At 31.1% G+C, this 18,944-nt stretch overlaps 1 protein-coding gene across 1 annotated transcript; it reads right to left on the bottom strand.

Annotated features, from left to right (window-relative positions):
- Positions 1-15,964: 15,964 nt before the first annotated feature.
- Positions 15,965-17,096, bottom strand: LOC108480092 (CASP-like protein F16). The gene is made up of 2 exons (XM_017782944.2): positions 16,551-17,096; positions 15,965-16,469 (listed from the first exon to the last, which is right to left on the bottom strand). Exons 1-2 carry the CDS (start codon positions 16,899-16,901, stop codon positions 16,197-16,199), a joined length of 624 nt encoding a protein of 207 aa, XP_017638433.1. The 5' UTR covers positions 16,902-17,096; the 3' UTR covers positions 15,965-16,196.
- Positions 17,097-18,944: the final 1,848 nt, after the last annotated feature.

The raw sequence follows: 18,944 nt of genomic DNA, 5'->3' as shown, positions 1-18,944 counted from the left end.
AATTTCTCAGGTAATGGGGAAATATAATGGGAAAATGTAGAAAATTAAAAAAAGTTAATGCTATATTTGAAGAAGTATAGTATGGATTGAATGGAAAAGCTATGATTTTCCTTAGACTTCAATAGCATTCTTAGTCGGACCCAAGGGGGGCTTAGGCATGGACCATGACTTAATTATTTTCTTAATGTCATTTTGGGTGGGCAAATTGGCCTAGATTTCATTTAAGAGCTGGGTCAAAAATAATACACTTAATATCAATTTTCATATTATATGCATTTATAAATTTAAATTAATTTTATAAATTTTATATGAATAAATATAAAGCATCTTTGTAATAATGTTTAGAAAAATATCCAAACCCACTTAAAATTTAATAAAAAACTTCACTTACCTATGGTTTTAAAAATATCTACTTACCCACTTAAAAGTTTGGTGAAAGATACACTAACCTCTAAAATTTAAGGATTAAATGAATCTTAAATAGAAGCACATCATTATCTATCATTAATTTTTATTATTTATTTTCTTATCCATCATCTTTATATTTAAAATTTTTAAAATTATAATTATTATTAAATTAAATTATATTTTAATATTATCATGTGGTAAACTTAATTTGTTTTTCATTTAATATATATATATATATTTAAAGTTATAAATACAGCCACTATTACAATTATAAAAATATATCCAAATGATTATAATTAGAATTAATCATTATAAAACATGATCGGATTGATAATCAAAATATATTTAAATTTCTATTAAAATAAATCTATATAGAGTCCGAGTCATAAATTACAATAAATATAGACTAAGAGTCCACACATGATTTTATATAGAATAAGAAATCTAACTTGAGATTTTGAAGTCCCTATAACTTTAACATTGCCAATAAGCTAATGCAACACTAGTTGTTAGTTTGTTTTCAAAATGTGTTATTAATAATAATTATATTTTTCTTCTATTTTAATTTTTTTCCTTTTTCAATAATTTGCTTTATGTAAATATAAATTAAATATTTAAAATTTTATGAATTTTCTTAAACTAATACACGCTCTTTTTTAAGTGATAATTAATATTTTATGATAATATTTTTATCTTTTTATATTTTTACATAATTTTAAATAAAATAATTAAAAACTATGTATCCAAGCAATCAATATGTTTAATAAGTTGTATATAAATTCTTTACCATAAATTTTTAAAAGAATATTTTTATTTCTTTTCATAGTCTTAATCATCAAAACACGAATAGCATACGCACTAACAGGAAGTACAAACACGAGAGCACCCAACATGAATTTGCGACCTTCTTATTTTCACATTGAAAAGACTATTTAAAGGTTGTTAAAAAGAAATTTTACACAAGAAATGTTGAAAAAAGGAAGATAAAGTTAAAACACCTTTTTGTTTGAAATTAAACCAATCTGTTTATGCCAACAAATCGTCATCTAAGCGTCATTAACAAAATGAAATGCACCATACATGTGCCCCACTGAAGAACCAACAAAAGAAAATACAAAAGTTACACAAAATTGACTGAAAATTAATATCACTTTCAAGTAAAATTAATGAATTATATTAATAAATGTTCTATATAGTGAAAATTTACATTCAACTCTTAATGAATGAATGTAAATTTAAATTTTAGAATAATATTATTAATAAATAATAATTATAAGTTTTGAATATATATAGTAAAATAAACTTAAAAAATTAATTTATGGAGTGAAAGAAAATGGGAAAGTACCCTATTGTGAAATTTGTTTTTATGACCGATTGGAGTCCAAGAGGTCCGGTCAAGAAGAAATGTGTAAAATCAACAAATTTGACAAAGGGGAAAGAAAGACTAAAAGAATATTTTGGTTATACTTTTTTTTCAAATTTGTTAAGCAAACCCCACTTAAAGGCTTCATAAACTTAGTAAACCATGGAATTTATGTGAGTCACCTAAATATTAATATAATATAAATCATCAAATATGGTAAAATTTTCAGACTAGGCATTAGAACAAATTTAGATTTAAGCAATAGAACAAAACTAGAGAGAGTTAATAAGTAGTATAACTTGAACTAGAATATATTTAAAAATAATTGCTCAACAAAGGGGACTCGCTTGTCCTGGGTTGTCCCGAGGTCATGTCAAGGTTCACTCAGGAGTTACTCTTTAGGAAGGGCTCGAACACACAAGAGCTTGCTAGACTAAAGGCAAGCACACACTCATCACATTGACCATCATAAAAACATGTCGACGTCCACTTGGGAGCTATCCTGAACACGTCTGATAAAATTTTCCATCACCCTACTATTGACTCTGTAAAGGTAGAGTCGAGCCATACCCAATCAGATCCAAGTAAAACATTTCACAGATTTACTACAGTAGGATAGTTGTTTGAAGGAGCCCAGGATGGGCCACCCCTCATCATCTAAAAGCCACCTAGCCAAATTAGGGATCCTTTGATATTAGGTCATAAAAGGAGTTGCACCATCCAAGCTTTCCCCTTCAAGCAGAGTATCTATAAATTGTTCAAAGTCAGTAATCCTTCGATCTTTAGAACACTACCTACATGATAGAGATTAAATCGTTCTAATACCACTTAAACTCCAAGTTTAGATGGCTTCTGTCGAAACTATTTTTTTGAAAATGGGGGTCGACTTGGTGTGAAAGCAAAAATTAAAACAGGAGTCGCCACTGATATTTATTAGGTGTGATCGGATCACCTTTGTTTTAATAAAACAATTTTAGTTTACTAAAACGACATTTTTGGTCTACGAAATTCAAGAGAATAAGTTCGGGAGTCGGTTAAATGCGAGGAAGGATTAGCACCCTCGACACGCCCAAAGATTGGTACTGAATTGATTAGTTAATGTCTTAATGTCGAAAGTTGAAAATCGGGAATGGATTTTAAAATACAATCTTATTAACATCAATTTTTTTTTAAAATGCTTGAATTAGCTCAAAACAATTACTAAAGATTTCCTTATCTCGAGATATCGGAGTATCACATCCCGTAAGTTAGGACACAATACCATGAATTCCCGAGCGCAAGGTCGTCTTTAATTTTAATTAGAATTCCGTGTATTTTAAAACTCAAAAGGATATTTAGCTATTTAGAATCAACGAGAGAACCGAAACCCCGTAAATTAGGGCACAATTCTTCGATGTTCCAAAATGCGAAACATTGCCTTATTTTGAAATTTTCGTTTTTGAATAGTAGCAAATACGACATTTAAACGGCGTATGCTATTTGTTTGGAATAAAAAATCAAGCGATCCAAGTCGGGCAAGGATGTTGGGTTAATGTATGATATGATTTAAACTAGATAAAACAAAAATATAACATAGAGTATGGAATAACAACACGAATACAATATTATACAAGCAAATGGCAATAACGAAAATACGAATAAACTAATTATACCACACACAATGGCAATAATCACATAACATATGTCACTTAAATGCTAATCATTAATAATCAAAGACAAATGAATTAAAAATATTATAACGCATAAACTAAAATGACTAAAACGTAAAACAAATTTTAAAATGATAAGAAATGAATTTAAAATAAATAATGAAAAAGAAATTTAATCAACAATGTACAAAATAATTTAAAAATAGAAATATGTATAAGAAATTTTAGAATAGGTAATATAGGCGAAAGTTTGAAATAAATAATATATGGGAAAAGTTTAAAATGAAGGATATGTAAAATAATTTAAGATAAGTAATACATGAATGAGTTTAAAATAAATGTTATGTAAAAAGAAACTTAAAATAAATAATATACAAGACATCTAAAAATAACTAGTATATATGTAAAAAGAATATAACGATTTGAAATTGATAATATATACAAAATTTTAAAATAAATAATAAAACAATTTAAGATGAGAAATGCATAAAGCGAGTTTAAAATAAATAATGTAAAAGAATTTTAAAATCTATATTACACAGAGCAAATTAAAAATGATTCATATAAGTAATTTTAAAATAGATAATATATATAAATAAAAGTGTAAAATAAATAATATGGAATAAGTAGAATGGGTTTAAAATAAGGTATATAAAATAATTTTAAAATAAATAATATATAAGTTAATTTAAAAGTAATAAATAAGAAGTTTAAAATATATAATACGTAAAAGAATTAAAATAGACAATATAAATATATTTTATAGTAGTAACAGTTCAAAGGTAATACAAAGAGAGTTATTTGAAATACATAATATACAATAACTTAAAATATAAAATAATTTGGAATAAAAATATAACAAAACGATTTTTAAAAGCTTGAAATAAACTATATGTATACATATATAATAGGTAAGGAATAAAAATAAATAATACATATAAAATAGATTAAAGTAACATATATACATAAAGCAAGTTAAAATAAATAATAAGAATTTGAATAAACAGTACAATAAAATAAGTTAGAATAGGTGTAAATAAATAACATATAAAATATTTGAAATAACATATAAATAAAACATTTAAAAAAAGGGTTAATAAATGAATTAAATAGATTTAGGACATGGCTAAAAACGAATTAAAATTCGGGGTATAAAAGTATAAATACTGGAAAGTTAATTAGGGATCAAAACGAAAACCAAACAGGATCTGAGGGCTAAATTTAAAAAAACAAAAGAAGACAGAGAATAGGGGCTGATTGAATGGGGGTTGTAAATGAGAAGGACCCATCACATAAATATCCCTTTTAGGGAGAAAGCACAAACCCCCTATTACACCAAACGGCGCCGTTTCATCATCATCATTTAAACCAAAACCTCTTTTTTTTATTTCATTTCCAGCCCTTTTTCTAAAAAAAAAACAGAGAACAACCTCTCCTCTCCCTCCCTCTCCCTTTCTCTTTTAGCCATTTGTTTGGCCAACCAAATGAGGCACCGTCCCACCGCCACACCGCCACCGAACACGGCGGTCGACGACAAGCAACAGTGGGTTTTTTTAAACCCCGTTTCAAAGCGGGTTCAATGGCCTTGCCCATTTGACCTGAAGAGAATCGAAAATAGGGACCCTCACCCCCCGCGTTCCGATCCGACACCGGAGGTAGGACCTCCGATTCAGGTAAGATTTTTTTTCCTTTTTCTTGCTCTTCTTTATGCCTTAAAGATCGATTCGTAAAAAAGAAAATATAAAAGTAAAAAGAGACAGAAAAATAAAAGAAAAAAAATTAAAATTAACACCTTTTTTTTACTTCTATTCTGCTTTTTGGATCTCAGTGTCCGTAAAAAAAATACAAGACTAATGTTTGAAACTTTATAACCGAATACAAGATCCGTTTTTGTCCCTATTCATTTTGTTTTCTCTATTTTTTTGTCTTTTTCTTCGTTGTTTCTTCTTGCTTGCGTGTTCCTCTTGCTTTGCAAGTGTCAGAGGAGCGTGGAAGAGCGGTGGTTGGCGTCGGCGCGCGTGGGAGGAGCGGCGGCTGAAAAGAAGGCTAGGTTTTTTGTTTGCTGAAAATGTTTAAGATAGTGGGCTAGGATTTGGGCTAGGGTTTCATTTTGGGTTTTAAATTTGGGGCTGGTGTGGGTTTTGTAAATGGACATTTATTATTTGGACTTTATTATTTATATTTTTTTTGTTTATTTGTCTGGGCCAAAATTGTCTACTACAGCTTCAATGATGAGTCATTAAAGAAAGCACTCCTAAGGTACAAAGGTGATGACTCTAATCTAGTGCATATTAAGGGTTGTAATCACTTGTTGTATAAGTTGCTAAGATTGTTTATTATCTTTCTAGGCAAGGCTCCGTAGACATATCGTGTGTTTTTTTTTTATTTTTCTACCTTATTCTTCACTCGTGCCTAAAGCACTGCTTTTGGTACTACTCCAGTTTGCTTGCAAATATAGAGATTGTTCTTTCACACCTTACCTAAGACATTGGATTAGATGAATTACTCGATCAAGGAGGGTTCTTTCGTAGAAGGGCTCGCTCAACTAAAGGCATGCACACACCTGTCACATAGGCCATCTCAAGGTCATGTTAAGATTCGCTTAAGAGCTGTTCCCTTACGAGAACTCACCCATACAAGGGATCATTTGACTAAAGGCACGCACACTCTTGCCATGTGGGCCGTCAGAAGGACAAGTCAAGGGTCCATTTAGGAGCTACTCCCATCATCTTACTTTTATACCTAATCACATTCAAGTAGAGCACTTCACGACTCTACCATAGTAGGACACTTGTTTAGAAGGACTCATGCTTGACCCCTTTTTTATATAAGGCTCCTCCTTTCTTTTAAAAGGATCAAACTCTATTCAATCACCGAAACTATCCTTAAATATCACCTGTAACATCCTAATTTTTGGGTTTTTCGTGATTCTCAAGATTTTGGTAAAGTTTTTAAAATTTGGTATTTGGTTGTGAAATTCATAATTGGAATATGTAATTGGGCTTATAGAAGGCCCATGTGATGGCCAAAACCTGGTAGAATTTTTGAATTTTGGACTTAAGGAGTTACGGGCTTTGGATAGGTGGCCTTATTAAAAGGTGTGGGTAAAATGTAACACAAAAGAGCCCCTGGCAATGTGACTAAGTGACGCCACTAAGGAGCTAAAAAGGTGGCGTGTAAGTGGTTGGGGGAAAGCCAGGGTTCGATTCACTATGATGGCAAATGTGATGTTATTTTTATGCCTTGAGCATGCAGAAGTTGAAGCCGAATGGAACTCTGTTGGAGAGAGTTTGAATCAGTTGAATGCTTGAATTAAAGAGTGATAAGGGGAGAGATTTTAAGGATTTGAAGGAGGGATTAAAGTTGGCCGAATAGAGGGGATTAGGGAGGAGAAATCGGCTTGGAGATTTTGAGGGTAGCATTTCGGCATTAGGCTATAGTTGTGCTGATTTTCCTCTGTTGGAACACCATAGAGCCATTCTTTTCTTCTTCTTTTTTTCTTCTCTAACCGAAACTATCAACCTTTCCATTCATCTTTCTTTCTTTTCTTCTCCAAAACCAGCCTACTATTCCTTTCTTCCCATCTACTACTCTCTTTCTCATCATCACTTTTGCCGAAAAGCCACAAAAGCTGAAACCTGTGAAGCTTGGTTGTGCCGATTTCTTGTTGACCAGCAACCTTCTTTTTTTTCACTTTTTGGTGGCCAATTCCTTCATCTGCTAATTTTTAAGCGGTACAAAAAAGAAAGACTGTGGTAAGTATTCATACTCCAATCAATTCAGTGGTATAACTGTTGACAAAAGTCGAAACCCCCTATAGTTTAGGGAGGTTGTCGATTTGAGATATAGGCCTTATTGGGCTTCTTCATTTGATTTTTATGGTTTTTATAGTGGAATAGATAACTTTGGAGGAGCAGCAAGGCTTGGAGTGTCAGTGTTGGATAAGCTTGAATCATATCGTTAGACCCTGTGAAGGTAAGTGAACTATGGCCATTAGGGGTTCTTTGGCCGATTTTGGTAAGGTAAGATTTGGGTTGATTAGCATGAATTGTAGACTAAGAATGGTGGTGAATAATTGTAGGTTTCCGTGGGAGACTTCGTTGGTGAAAGTCACAAAACAGGTGTGTAACGAACCCTCTTTCGTAGCTTAACTCGATATATGCTGAAAAGTCGAAATGTCGAAAATTTCGGCATTTCGAGGACTCGTGAGCATGCGAAAGCTCATAGGTTAGCTAGATATGCTAAGTTTGATGATTGGGATCGTTGGAACAGGTAAGGGCACGATTTGTTGCATCACGGTAAGTTGGGCCTCGAGGGGCTAAAATCGGGCCCAATGGGCTTTCGGGCCCATTTGGGTAAGTTGGTAGAAAATGGAATCCAGATAAATTGCACATTAAGACAGTTAATACCGTTATGGAATATAGGCTAAATGGGCCTAGATGACTAAATCGACCATGCAGGGCCCATTAGGGGTTTTTGGCCCAATGACTCGGTTTTGCTAGAATGGGCTAGAGTCGCTGATTAAACACTTGAAATTGTTGATAATTGATAATGAGCATGGAAAACCCTAATAATTGGTAGAGAAATGAAATTACCCTTATAATGTGAAAATGACCTTTTTTGCCCCTAGGTGAAAATGACCATTATACCCCTAGGGTTATGTTATAATTAAGATGCCTGTGATACTGCTTTTGTACATGATATGCCATGATATGCACATGATATGCCATGATATATTGACATATGCATGGGTTGGGTTTTATATGAACGGAGGAAGTGCTAAAAGGGCTTTGCCCCAGTTTACCGAAAAGGGCTTTGCCCCAGTTATTAAAAGAGGCTAGGCCTCCAGTTATATGATAAAGCAGCTATGATGCCAGTGGAGAGTTTGGTTGGGTGGGTTGAGTTATTCCCCACATGGAGAGCTTGGTTGGTACGGGTGGAGAGTAGTTGTTGGTGGGTTGAGTAGTCTCCCCAAACGGGCTTGCATACATCCATTAATATTGCATGTGATATTGAAATGGGCCTATGGGCCATATCGATTACAGTAAAGGCTTTGGCCCAGTGATATGATTTATGAAAAAGCTTTGGCCCAGTAACCGTTAAACGAAAGGCTTCGGCCTAGTATATATTGAAACTGAACTTGGGCTTAGGCCCAGTATGCTGATAGTGGTTGGGCTCTAAAAAGGGCTTGTTGCACACTGAGTCTCCAAACTCACCCCCCTTCCTTAACCTTGCAGGTGGGCCTTGATGTGGGGACTTAGAGCCGAAGGGGATTCAGCGTGGCCACGGTGATTGCTCTTGGACTTTACAATAAGTAACTGGTTTCCTTTAGTTTATCTTAAATACTATTTATTTTTGGGTTGTAATAAGGCCATTTTAACTATTTTTTTCTGGGATTATTTTATTTTTAATAACTCTAAATATTTTTGATAATAATTCAAATGGGCTAGACTTAGGGCGCGTTTACAGAATGATATTCGTTTTCAAAATAGCGCAACGACACGATTAACCGGTTTATCAAAGATATCTACTCAAATGAATTTCAACTCGTTTATCAAAGTGTGGCAATGGTTGTGGGCATGTCTAGGATTGGATCCAATCGAGAGCACGGTACTTAGCGACCCTCATGGCTCACCTCCCTGCATTTGAGATACCTACCGGTGCATGACTTCCATTCACTTTGTTAACTTTGCAAAAGACGATCTTTTAAAACTCTAATACGAGTCATAGGTTTTTAAAACTTCAATGTGACACGCTGGATTCGGTCATAACGTCTGGGCCGGGTGTGGGGTGTTACATCACCAAACTCCCCAAACCCTCCATCTAGCTCTACTAGCAGCTCGTGACACTAAATCACACACAACTCCACCAAATTTCATATTAACAAATCCAAACATGATAAGGTTCGAGCTTCAAATTTTCTAGGATCTTCAAATTGCCACAAGTCAGTAAATATGATATGTAATTAAACATAGAATAGCTAGAATTAAACTTGTTTTTATTCTCGAATCTCATTGCCAAATGCATAAGAATCAGATAAATTAATCAAAAGAAAAAAGGTAAATTTGTATTTTACAATCAGGCAAGTCCTTTAAAAATTGAAAAGAAAATTATACATATTAATACAATGGGATCAATTTTCCATTGGCCTTTTTCAATCAAAGTTAGGCCAAAACAATTAGAAAATTAAAAAGAAATGGAATATTTTCCAGTAGCAACTACCAGTTGAGTTTTGAAGATTTTGGTTCTAAAGATAGTCAAAGTTCCTTTTGACAAAGGGATCTCCTTTTCTTTTTTCTTTTTACTTTTTTTACCTGCCATTTTTGTTTGACTTGCTTATGCAAACATTATAAAAAAAATCAACAAAATGGATTTTTCAACAATAAATTCACGACTGATTTATTTAAAAGAAATTCGATTTCATCTCATCAAAATATTATATTAATATTTATATATTTTTATAAATATATTTAAATTTAAATTTTATTATTTAAATAATAGTTCAAGCTATATTGAATAATTATCAAGATCTCAAATCAAGGCTATATAAATATTAACAACGGATTCAGTAATAACTCAATTGACATAATTATTATTATAGCAATGAAAATGTATAACGGTATTCAAATATGCTTAAGTATATTTTTCCTTTGATTTAAAAATCAGAGAAAATTACAAGCAGAGTATAAAAATATATTTATAGAATTTGAGCAACTTTCAAAAAAACAATAAATTCCAATTAGAATTATTTATGGGTCGTAGGGTCGAGTTCTAACAAAATTTTAGGCTTGACCAAAAAAATGGACCTAAATTTTTGCCTAAGCCCGACCACTTTGTATTTATCTTTTTACTTTTTATTTTTATATAAAAATTTAAATATATATAATGCACTAAATACACTAAAAATATTAAAAAATGTATCCCAATAAATTTAAAATAAATTAAAAATTATTTATATTTAAATAACACTAAGATAAGTGCAACTTAACAAGTGAATACCTCTAAAATAATAGCCCAATTAACAATAAAACAAGTGTTATACAATATTCAAACATTAACAACAAAATAGTAACAATATAATAGTAAAAATATAGCAAAAAATGGCAAAAAGTGGGAAAACAACAGCAAAACATGAAAAAAAATAATTGGAATTTTTTATTGTAAATTCGAGTCAGGCTAGGTCCAAGCCAAAAAATATTACCCAAGGCCTGGTCCATTTTATAAACGAGCCTTATCTTTTGCCCAGGCCCATTTTTGGCCTTATATTTTTGCCTAAATCCTCCTATTTTTTGAACGGATTGAATGACCCAATCCATGAGCAACTCTAGAATTCCTATAGATTAATTTGATTAAGGTTTGAAAAAATAATAAAGTGTACAATATTAATACATTTTGTCCAATTGAGCTCGTTTAATTAGCTAATAAAACTCATTTACTGAGCTCTAAAGCTAGAAGCTTGCTTTGCTACCTTTCCAAAACCTTGGTTGGCCCATCCAACAGCCAAATGTTGTTTGTCAATTTAGAATTAAGTTAATTGCATAGACATTCCTAACCTATAATTTTCATTTTAAATTCTTTTTAAATTTAAAACCTTCTAATTACATTTAAATATATCAATCAAGTCGTTGCATTATTAAAACAATTAATTTAACGACACATCAAATTTTATATAACTAAATTTAAAATGAAAAATAAAGTAATAATTTAAAAAAACTAAAACTAAAATGAAATTGAATATAAAAACAATAAAGCTTTTATAAAAATTTCAATAACGTCAAATCTAATATTTTAAAACATCTATTTTTACAATATTAATTTTTAAAATTTAAAAATTAGGATAAAGTAGATACAATTTGTCACTCAACTATTAGCCTGTTATTGTTTTATTCCTGTACTACAAAAATTTTATTTTAGTCACCCTCTGTTAAATTATTAACAAAAATAATGGCATGACCCTTTTTAATTAGTATAATTGCATATGTAGTCCTCAATACTTATATATTCTATCAATTTAATTCTAAAATTTTAAATTTTTCCTTTACATTTTTATTTTGTTTTATCACTTTTAGTGTAGGACCAACCCAAATTTAAATGTTTGGGCTGGTTTATGGAGGATTTGGGCTAAAAAGGGAGGTTTTTTTTGTTGGGCTAGGAATTTTTAACCCAAAATAAATAAAAATTGATTTTTTTAATTGTTCATCGGATTTGCAGTTAACAGTTCAATTCGATTTTCGGTTCAAATAAATTTTATCTTATTTCGAGCTGGTGCTCTACTTAATTTTTCAATTCCATCAATTAATTTAGTTTCGAAAATATTTATTTTTGGATTATGTTCTTATAAATTTATATTTATAATGAAAAGGTTTTGCTCTTCAATTGTGAATTCGAAAAGAATAAATTTTGAATATCGAAAATGAAGGAAGAAAAAAATAGAACCTTTTAACAACTAGAAATTCCATGAACTTTAAGGAAGATGATTAAGGAAAGAAGAACTAGACAATCAATGTCATGTGACAACATAGGATTGATTCACCTGACATGTCAAGTGATATTAGATTTTAGCTGAGTTTTATATTAAAGAAATATATCATATTAAAATATAAGCTCAAAGAATGTAAAGAACCACAAATTTAAAAAATAATAATAATAAAAAATATTTTTTTAAATTTAATTGGGTCTTTAAACTTTCAAAATGTGTCAAAAAGGCCATTTGACTGTTAAAGTTAATTGCCTCTAATTTTTTTTAGTTAAAGCCACTGCATGTAATTTTTTTACAATTTTTATAATTTTAATAATTTTAAATATTTTGTATTAAATTTAATAATTTTTAAAATTTTATTGATTTTATTTTTATAATTTTTTTGCCGCATGTCATGTGTGGGTGTGACACGAAGTGGTTTTAACTGAAAAAAATAAGAGTAATTACATTTTGACAGTTTAAGTACCCAATTGAGTACAAAAAAAATCATATTACTTTATTTGAAAAAAATTTGAAGGCCTTTTACACTTTAAGCCTAAAATATAAAATTATGTTTAAATCTGAAAAGCAATATTAAGGTAGATTATTTTTACTTTGACCACTCTTCTTTTTTTTTTTTAATTTGATCTTTACTGTTAAAAAGATTAATGAAACAAATATTTTTACTAATAAATTGTAATGGAATGCTAAGTTGGAATTTCCTTTTCTCTTCTTTTCCTCCCACAAACCCTAGTAGCCGTCTTTATTATTCTCATCATCAAATTCAAGTGACCTTTCCCGACCTAGCCGCCATCCAACTCGGCTTGTATAAATTGATAGAGTTCTAAGCTCCAATTTAAACGACAGATTTGAGGGGTTTCACATTCATTTAAGAAGAAACTATTCGGAGAAGAAAAGATAAAAGAACATGGGACATATATGAAGTATTTTGGTGCGTTTTGTCATCAAAGACTAAGGGCTTTTGGATGGGAGTTTACCCTTATTATGGTGCGTTTATTTTTTTTTATCTCACGATACAGTATCATTATAAATTTAATTTTATTGTTACTGTCGAAACCATTTTTTGAAAAACGAGGTCGACTTGGTTTTGAAAACAGAAACAAACATGGGAGTCGCCACCAATCTTTTTTGATGAGGTATGATCGGGTCACCTCGTAAAAGTGGTTGTTTTTAATAAATTATTTAATTTATTTAAACAACGATTTTGGTCCGCGAAATTCAGAAAAATGGGTTTGGAAGTCGGTTATGTACGAGGAAGGATTAGCACTCTCGTAACACCCAAAAATTGGTACCTAGTTGATTAATTAGTGTCTTAATATCGAAAATTAAAAACTTGAAAGACTTTAAAAATACGGTCCCTTTTTTTGCAAAAAAAAACTCGAACGTTAAAGACCTTCTCGTCTCAAAGTAATAAAATGTCATATCCAGTAAGTTAGGATACGACATCTCGAACTTTTGAGGGTGAGCTTGCCTTTTATTTAAAATCCGTGTATTTTAACCCCTTTTTAAAAGGACATTCGATTATTTAGGGTAAACGAAAAAAATCGAAACCCAGTAAGTTAGGGCACGATCTCTCGCACTTCTAAACACCGAATATTGCCTTTGTTTGTAAAAATCTTATCTTGAAGTAACAAGATGTCACATCCGGTAAGTTAGGGCACAACACCTCATATATCCGAGAATAGGCATTTTATTCAAAACTCGTATTGCGATTTAAAAGAATATTCCGCTATTTAGGTTAAATGAGAAAAATCAAAACCTAGTAAGTTAGGGCACGATTTTTCTCGAAGTTCCAAATATGGAATATTGCTTTTATGAAAGAATTATTTTTGTTGGGTAGAGGTTGATATAACATAAATTCGTAATGAAATAAAATAATGAAGAATGACCAAACAAATAAAAATTTTGATATTAACAGGATAAAGATAAACGCGTAATAAGAATTATGAGAACAAAATGGAGAAATAAAACGAGCAAGCAATGTAAAAGGAAAATAAAAGGTTAATTAATTATAATAATAGAAAAATAATAATAGTTAAAATAATAGTAATAGTAAATATAATGATAATAAATAATAATAATGATAGTCGTAATAATGATAATGGCAATAAATAATAATAGTGAAAAATAATAATAGGAATAATAATGATAATATATAAAATAATAATAATGATAGCAAAAAAAAGAAAATAAAAGATGATAAGGTTAATAGCAATAATAATGGTGCTAACGATAATAAATAATAGTAGTAAATAAAATAATAATAATAATAATAATAATGCAAATAAGTATTATGTAAAACGTATAAACAAATGTGAAATTTAAGTAATAATAATAATAATAATAATAATAATAATAATAATAATAATGGTAGAATAGCAAAAATAACTAAAAGGACTAAATTGAATTTAAAATAGGAATTCGGGGAGAATTCAGAATAAAAATACAAAGAAAAGGACCAATTTAAGTGCGCGGATAACAAGGGAGGACCAAAATGGGCAATATCCCACTCTCCCAAAACGCACACAATGGCGACCAAATTGAAGGTCGAAATAAATTACAGGGTAAAATTAAAAATAGTGAAAAACTTAATTTCAAAACAATAAAAAGACGGAAGGGCTAAAACTTTTAGCCCTTCCTTTAAAAAATGCGCGGATTCTAGGCCAGAGCGGGTCGGATCGGGTCGGCTAGGGCGAAACGACATTGTTTTGGGGCTTATGGATGCCGGCCAAAACGACGTCGTTTTATATGGCCTATATAGGTTAAAAATAAAATAAAATAAAATCATTTGAGTAGCTTCTTAAAAAAATACATTTCTTCTTTCTTTGGTTTTCTCTGCAGGTCCCCTAATCCGGCGAGAACCCTGGCCAGGCGCCACCATCCCCCACCGCGCCGACCATCGCCAGCCGCCATGAAGTTCAAAATTTCCCTTTTTTTAGGCGAATCGGAGAGTTAAGTTCACTCTCTTCCTTTTCATTCTTTTTTTTTTTATTATTCTTCTTGATAAGTTTATTTATAATAGGTTCAAAAAAGAGAAAACAAAAAGAAAAAAAAATACCTTAATGCACATTTGAACCCGATTTCTTTAAAGTTTGCTTGCTGTTGGTGTTTCCCTTTTCATATTTAGATGTCTGTTTGAATCAATGCCTTTGTATTATTCATGTCCAGAAAGAATACATTTGATTTATAATGGCTTTTATAGCCATTTACAATACTTTTTAATCTATTTTTTATGCTTGCTGTCACTGTTGCTTGTGTGCAGGTGCAACTTAAGGGCGGTGGACGTGACAAGGCGGTGTTGCAAGCGGCGGCTGGTCAAAAGACCCTAGGGGCGGCAGCGAGTAAACTAGGGGGCTAGGGTTTCTTTTCTTTGTTTAGGTTTTGGGCTTTTAGAATATGGGTTAGGGTTTGCTTTAATTTAGTAATTGGGCTAATTTGGGTTTTGGATATGAAGTTGGGGTTTTTGTTTTAGTGGCTAGGTGGTTATGGGTTTGGGGTTGTAATGGATGAGGGCTTTGGTCTATTGGGCTTTGAGATTGGGTTTAAAGTTGTAAGATGGACTGTTTATGAACCATCTTATTGGCCCGGGCAAATTAGGGGTCTTACAGTTACTACTATATTTATACTAATTACATATAAATATATCGCTCATCTAAATTAACCCTAAGCAGATGATAACAAAGATGGTGGAGAAAAGTGTGACGGGTAAGGGTTTATAAAAAGAACGTAAGAAAAATAAGAAATGAAAGACAAGAGTGAGAAAAAGGGACGAATGATAGTGTTGGCAGGGAACGCCACTCGAATCCGGCAAAATCTACAATAAAAAGAATAACTGCTAGGGTTTGCGGGAGGAAAAGAACACAAGATGAAAGAAGAGATTAAAAGAAAAGAAGAAAAAGTTTGAGAAAAAAAATGAGTAACTAATTTAATCAATCTCTTCAACAGCAAGAACTCAATTAATAAAAAAAAAATTTAATAAAGTAGACGTGTATCTTAAATTACATGGACCAGCATGGTTATTGGGTCAAAAATAGTTGCAGGGACCAACAAAATATAAGCTCCGAGTTTTGCATTTTGTGCTGTCACTTATAAATCTTTTTTCATTTTTGACATTACATGATACCAATGATGCAACCTAAAAGGGATTCTAGTAAGCAGTCTGAAGATTACAAAAGAAGCACCAAAGACAACACCTCTATTTAATCATATAACATAAACACACTAAGCAACCTTTTTTATTATTATTACAAGCAGAACGTGAAAATATAAGGTAAATTAATTTCAGTAATAACATAAATCAACCATGGAAAACAGTAGCTTCTATGGTCTTACTGGGGTAGTTCACTGGGGCATCAAACTTGGTGAAAAGTCTATAAGAAGAGACCAGTGATAGCACCGCATAACAAATGACTGCAACAAACGTGATCACCACGGCTATTGTGGCTTTATGACAGAAACCAGCAAATGTCCCACAAGCTGCACTCCAAGTGATGGCTGAGTCTCCTTTGTTTGCTAAGTAAAGCACCTCGGTTGAAACAGCAGCAGCTCCCAAGATTATGTATGTTAGAATCTGAAATTACTATGATGTTATTAGCTGGTATAAATGGTTGATGACTTGATGTTAATGAAAAAGGAAGTTTAATTAGGTGACCTGATCGAGTAGGAAGAAAGTCCAAGCTCTAGGCATAGTAGAAGGACGAGGCACAGCTGCTATAATAGCTGAAAGAAGGGAATAGCCTGCGCAAATACCATTAGCATGCACCAAGTACCTGAAAGCACCAAGATCTGAGTATGAAACGGAGCCAAAGTCATTGGACTGTGAGTTTTTGAGCATGACAACAAGTGCAGCAACCCCTAAAGCCATAGGCACCAACCGCAGCATGGTCTCGGCAGTTCTCATGCCGGTATTCACTTCTTGGTTTTCATTTCTAGATGACCCCATTAAAGCCATTGGAGACCTTGTAGCAGGAGCAACACCATTACCCTTTTCACTTTTTTCCATTAGTTCTTCCCCTTTTTGGTTCTTGGTGCTGGTTTAAGTGGAAAATTATATGTATAGGGGCAAAGCTTGAATACCATATTAATGGCTGTAGGTAAGGTGGGTGGTGAAAGCAATGAATGGCATTCAAAGCATGGAGGTCACACTTTCCTAAGTGCATTAAATAAAACCCACCTTTCTCTTGCTCACATGGTTGGTGTTATTTCATATTAATCTTCTAGCCATGCTTATTATCTTCCCTTTCTCTCCTCCATCACCTTTTCATTAATGCATATAAATTTCATTTTACCCATTCTCCACTCCACTCTCCCCATTCCATTATCATGTTTCAATTCAAACATTAAATCAATTCTATTAATGTAAAAATATTATAGAGGCTTTTATGCTAAGAGTTAAATTATATTTTACCTATTGTAATTGTACATTAGATTAAAGAGCAAATTGATCCATTCTATTAAAAATTTTATCTATTTGTACAGTGTTAAAAATTAACGTAGCTGATAAAATAACCAAACAGTGAGACATAATATGTCATGTGCACCTCATGCTTACAGAAACTAGTTTTGAATAGCAGAAATAGATAAACTTTTTAACAAAATGACTAATTTTCTATCTAATCTAGCATAAAGAGACTAATATTTTTTAATAGAGAAGACAAAATACAATCTAATGTTTAATACAGGACTTCCATAATACTTTCATCATTCTATTAACTCTAATTTTCAAGTCTTTATCAATTGATTGATGAAAGTCTAGAAAAAAAAATCTTATCTATTCCAAATTTGCATTGACGCCTCTTTTTCTTCTTATTTGGGGCTCTTTAGAAACCTCACATATGATTGCGAAGTAATTCTTGTGGATAACTAAATTTGTTTTGATCCTTAACACGATTTGTTCTATTCAAAATTAATGGGTTAATGTTTGATTTATTCATAATGAAACATCATTTGCTAATTGAATTTTAGCTCAATTGATATGAATATTATTGTCAATGTAAAAAAATATGGGTTCAAATATACTGAAGCGCATTATCCTCCTATCTATAGATTGAAAAAGGCTATGAATAATTTTAAATAAAATCTATAAAAAAATAATCTAAACCTTAACAAGTTGGCATTTGAACATAAAATATCAAAGTGCTTAAAATATGAAGTTTATTATTTTAACTAAACTCTCATTCATATTTTGTATTTTTTTCACCCAAAATTATTTTTTCACCTACATCTGGGGCAAATCCTAGAGAGTGAGTAGGGACCTTAGCTCTCAAAAATGAAAAATTACAATTCAACTCTCTCATAAAATAGTGAAGTTATATGATATCAGTGGCAGAGCCAAGAAGATTGGCAAGTGCCCCGGTCCTCCTAAAATAAATTTTTTTCATTTAGGTCTTTTATAATTTATAAAATTTTAAATAAGTAATGGTAAAATTGTACTTTTCACCCTTCAAAATGATAAAATTTTAATTTAACTCTTTAAAAATTATAAAAGATAGACTATTAAAATGGTGAAATTATATTTTTTACTATTGTAAAATATACAATTAAATTCTGACCTCCCAAAAAAAATTTTCTAACTCCGCACTGATAATAATGCCCACAAAAAATTATATGTTAATATACAGTAAAATGTACTTTCATCCCAAAAAGCAAAAAATATATATTTATTTATTCGAAAATGATGAAATTATAAATTATATTTTAATTTTTCAAAATTTATAATTTAATTTCACTCCTAAAAAAATTTAGATTCGACCCTACCAACATGATGAGCATGCCATAAATCACTTGTTTGTAATAAATAAAAAAAAAGTAATGAGTATCCATCAGCTTGAAAGGTTCAATCTTAGGGGGTTTCAATCAAAATTGACTTCAAGTAGAGTGTTTTTAATGACAAATATTAAAATTCTAACCACTAAAATATTCACATCATGTAATCATTAAAATTTTAATTTTTTTAGAATTTTAATTATGACGTTAATTATAGTAACATTTAAAGAAAAATAAAAAAATAATAATCTCTATATTTTAAATTAAATTTAAATAGAAC

Source organism: Gossypium arboreum, chromosome 1, assembly GCF_025698485.1.
Source record: "Gossypium arboreum isolate Shixiya-1 chromosome 1, ASM2569848v2, whole genome shotgun sequence".
Classification (NCBI taxonomy): domain Eukaryota; kingdom Viridiplantae; phylum Streptophyta; class Magnoliopsida; order Malvales; family Malvaceae; genus Gossypium; species Gossypium arboreum.
This window is presented reverse-complemented; position numbering and strand designations above follow the sequence as displayed.

Bases quoted from the DNA above. Each gene is read 5' to 3' on its own strand.
- LOC108480092 (XM_017782944.2), bottom strand. From the start codon at position 16,901: ATGGAAAAAAGTGAAAAGGGTAATGGTGTTGCTCCTGCTACAAGGTCT. The intron at 16,470-16,550 runs GTCACCTAATTA...TAGTAATTTCAG, and splicing joins CTTTCTTCCTACTCGATCAG to ATTCTAACATACATAATCTT.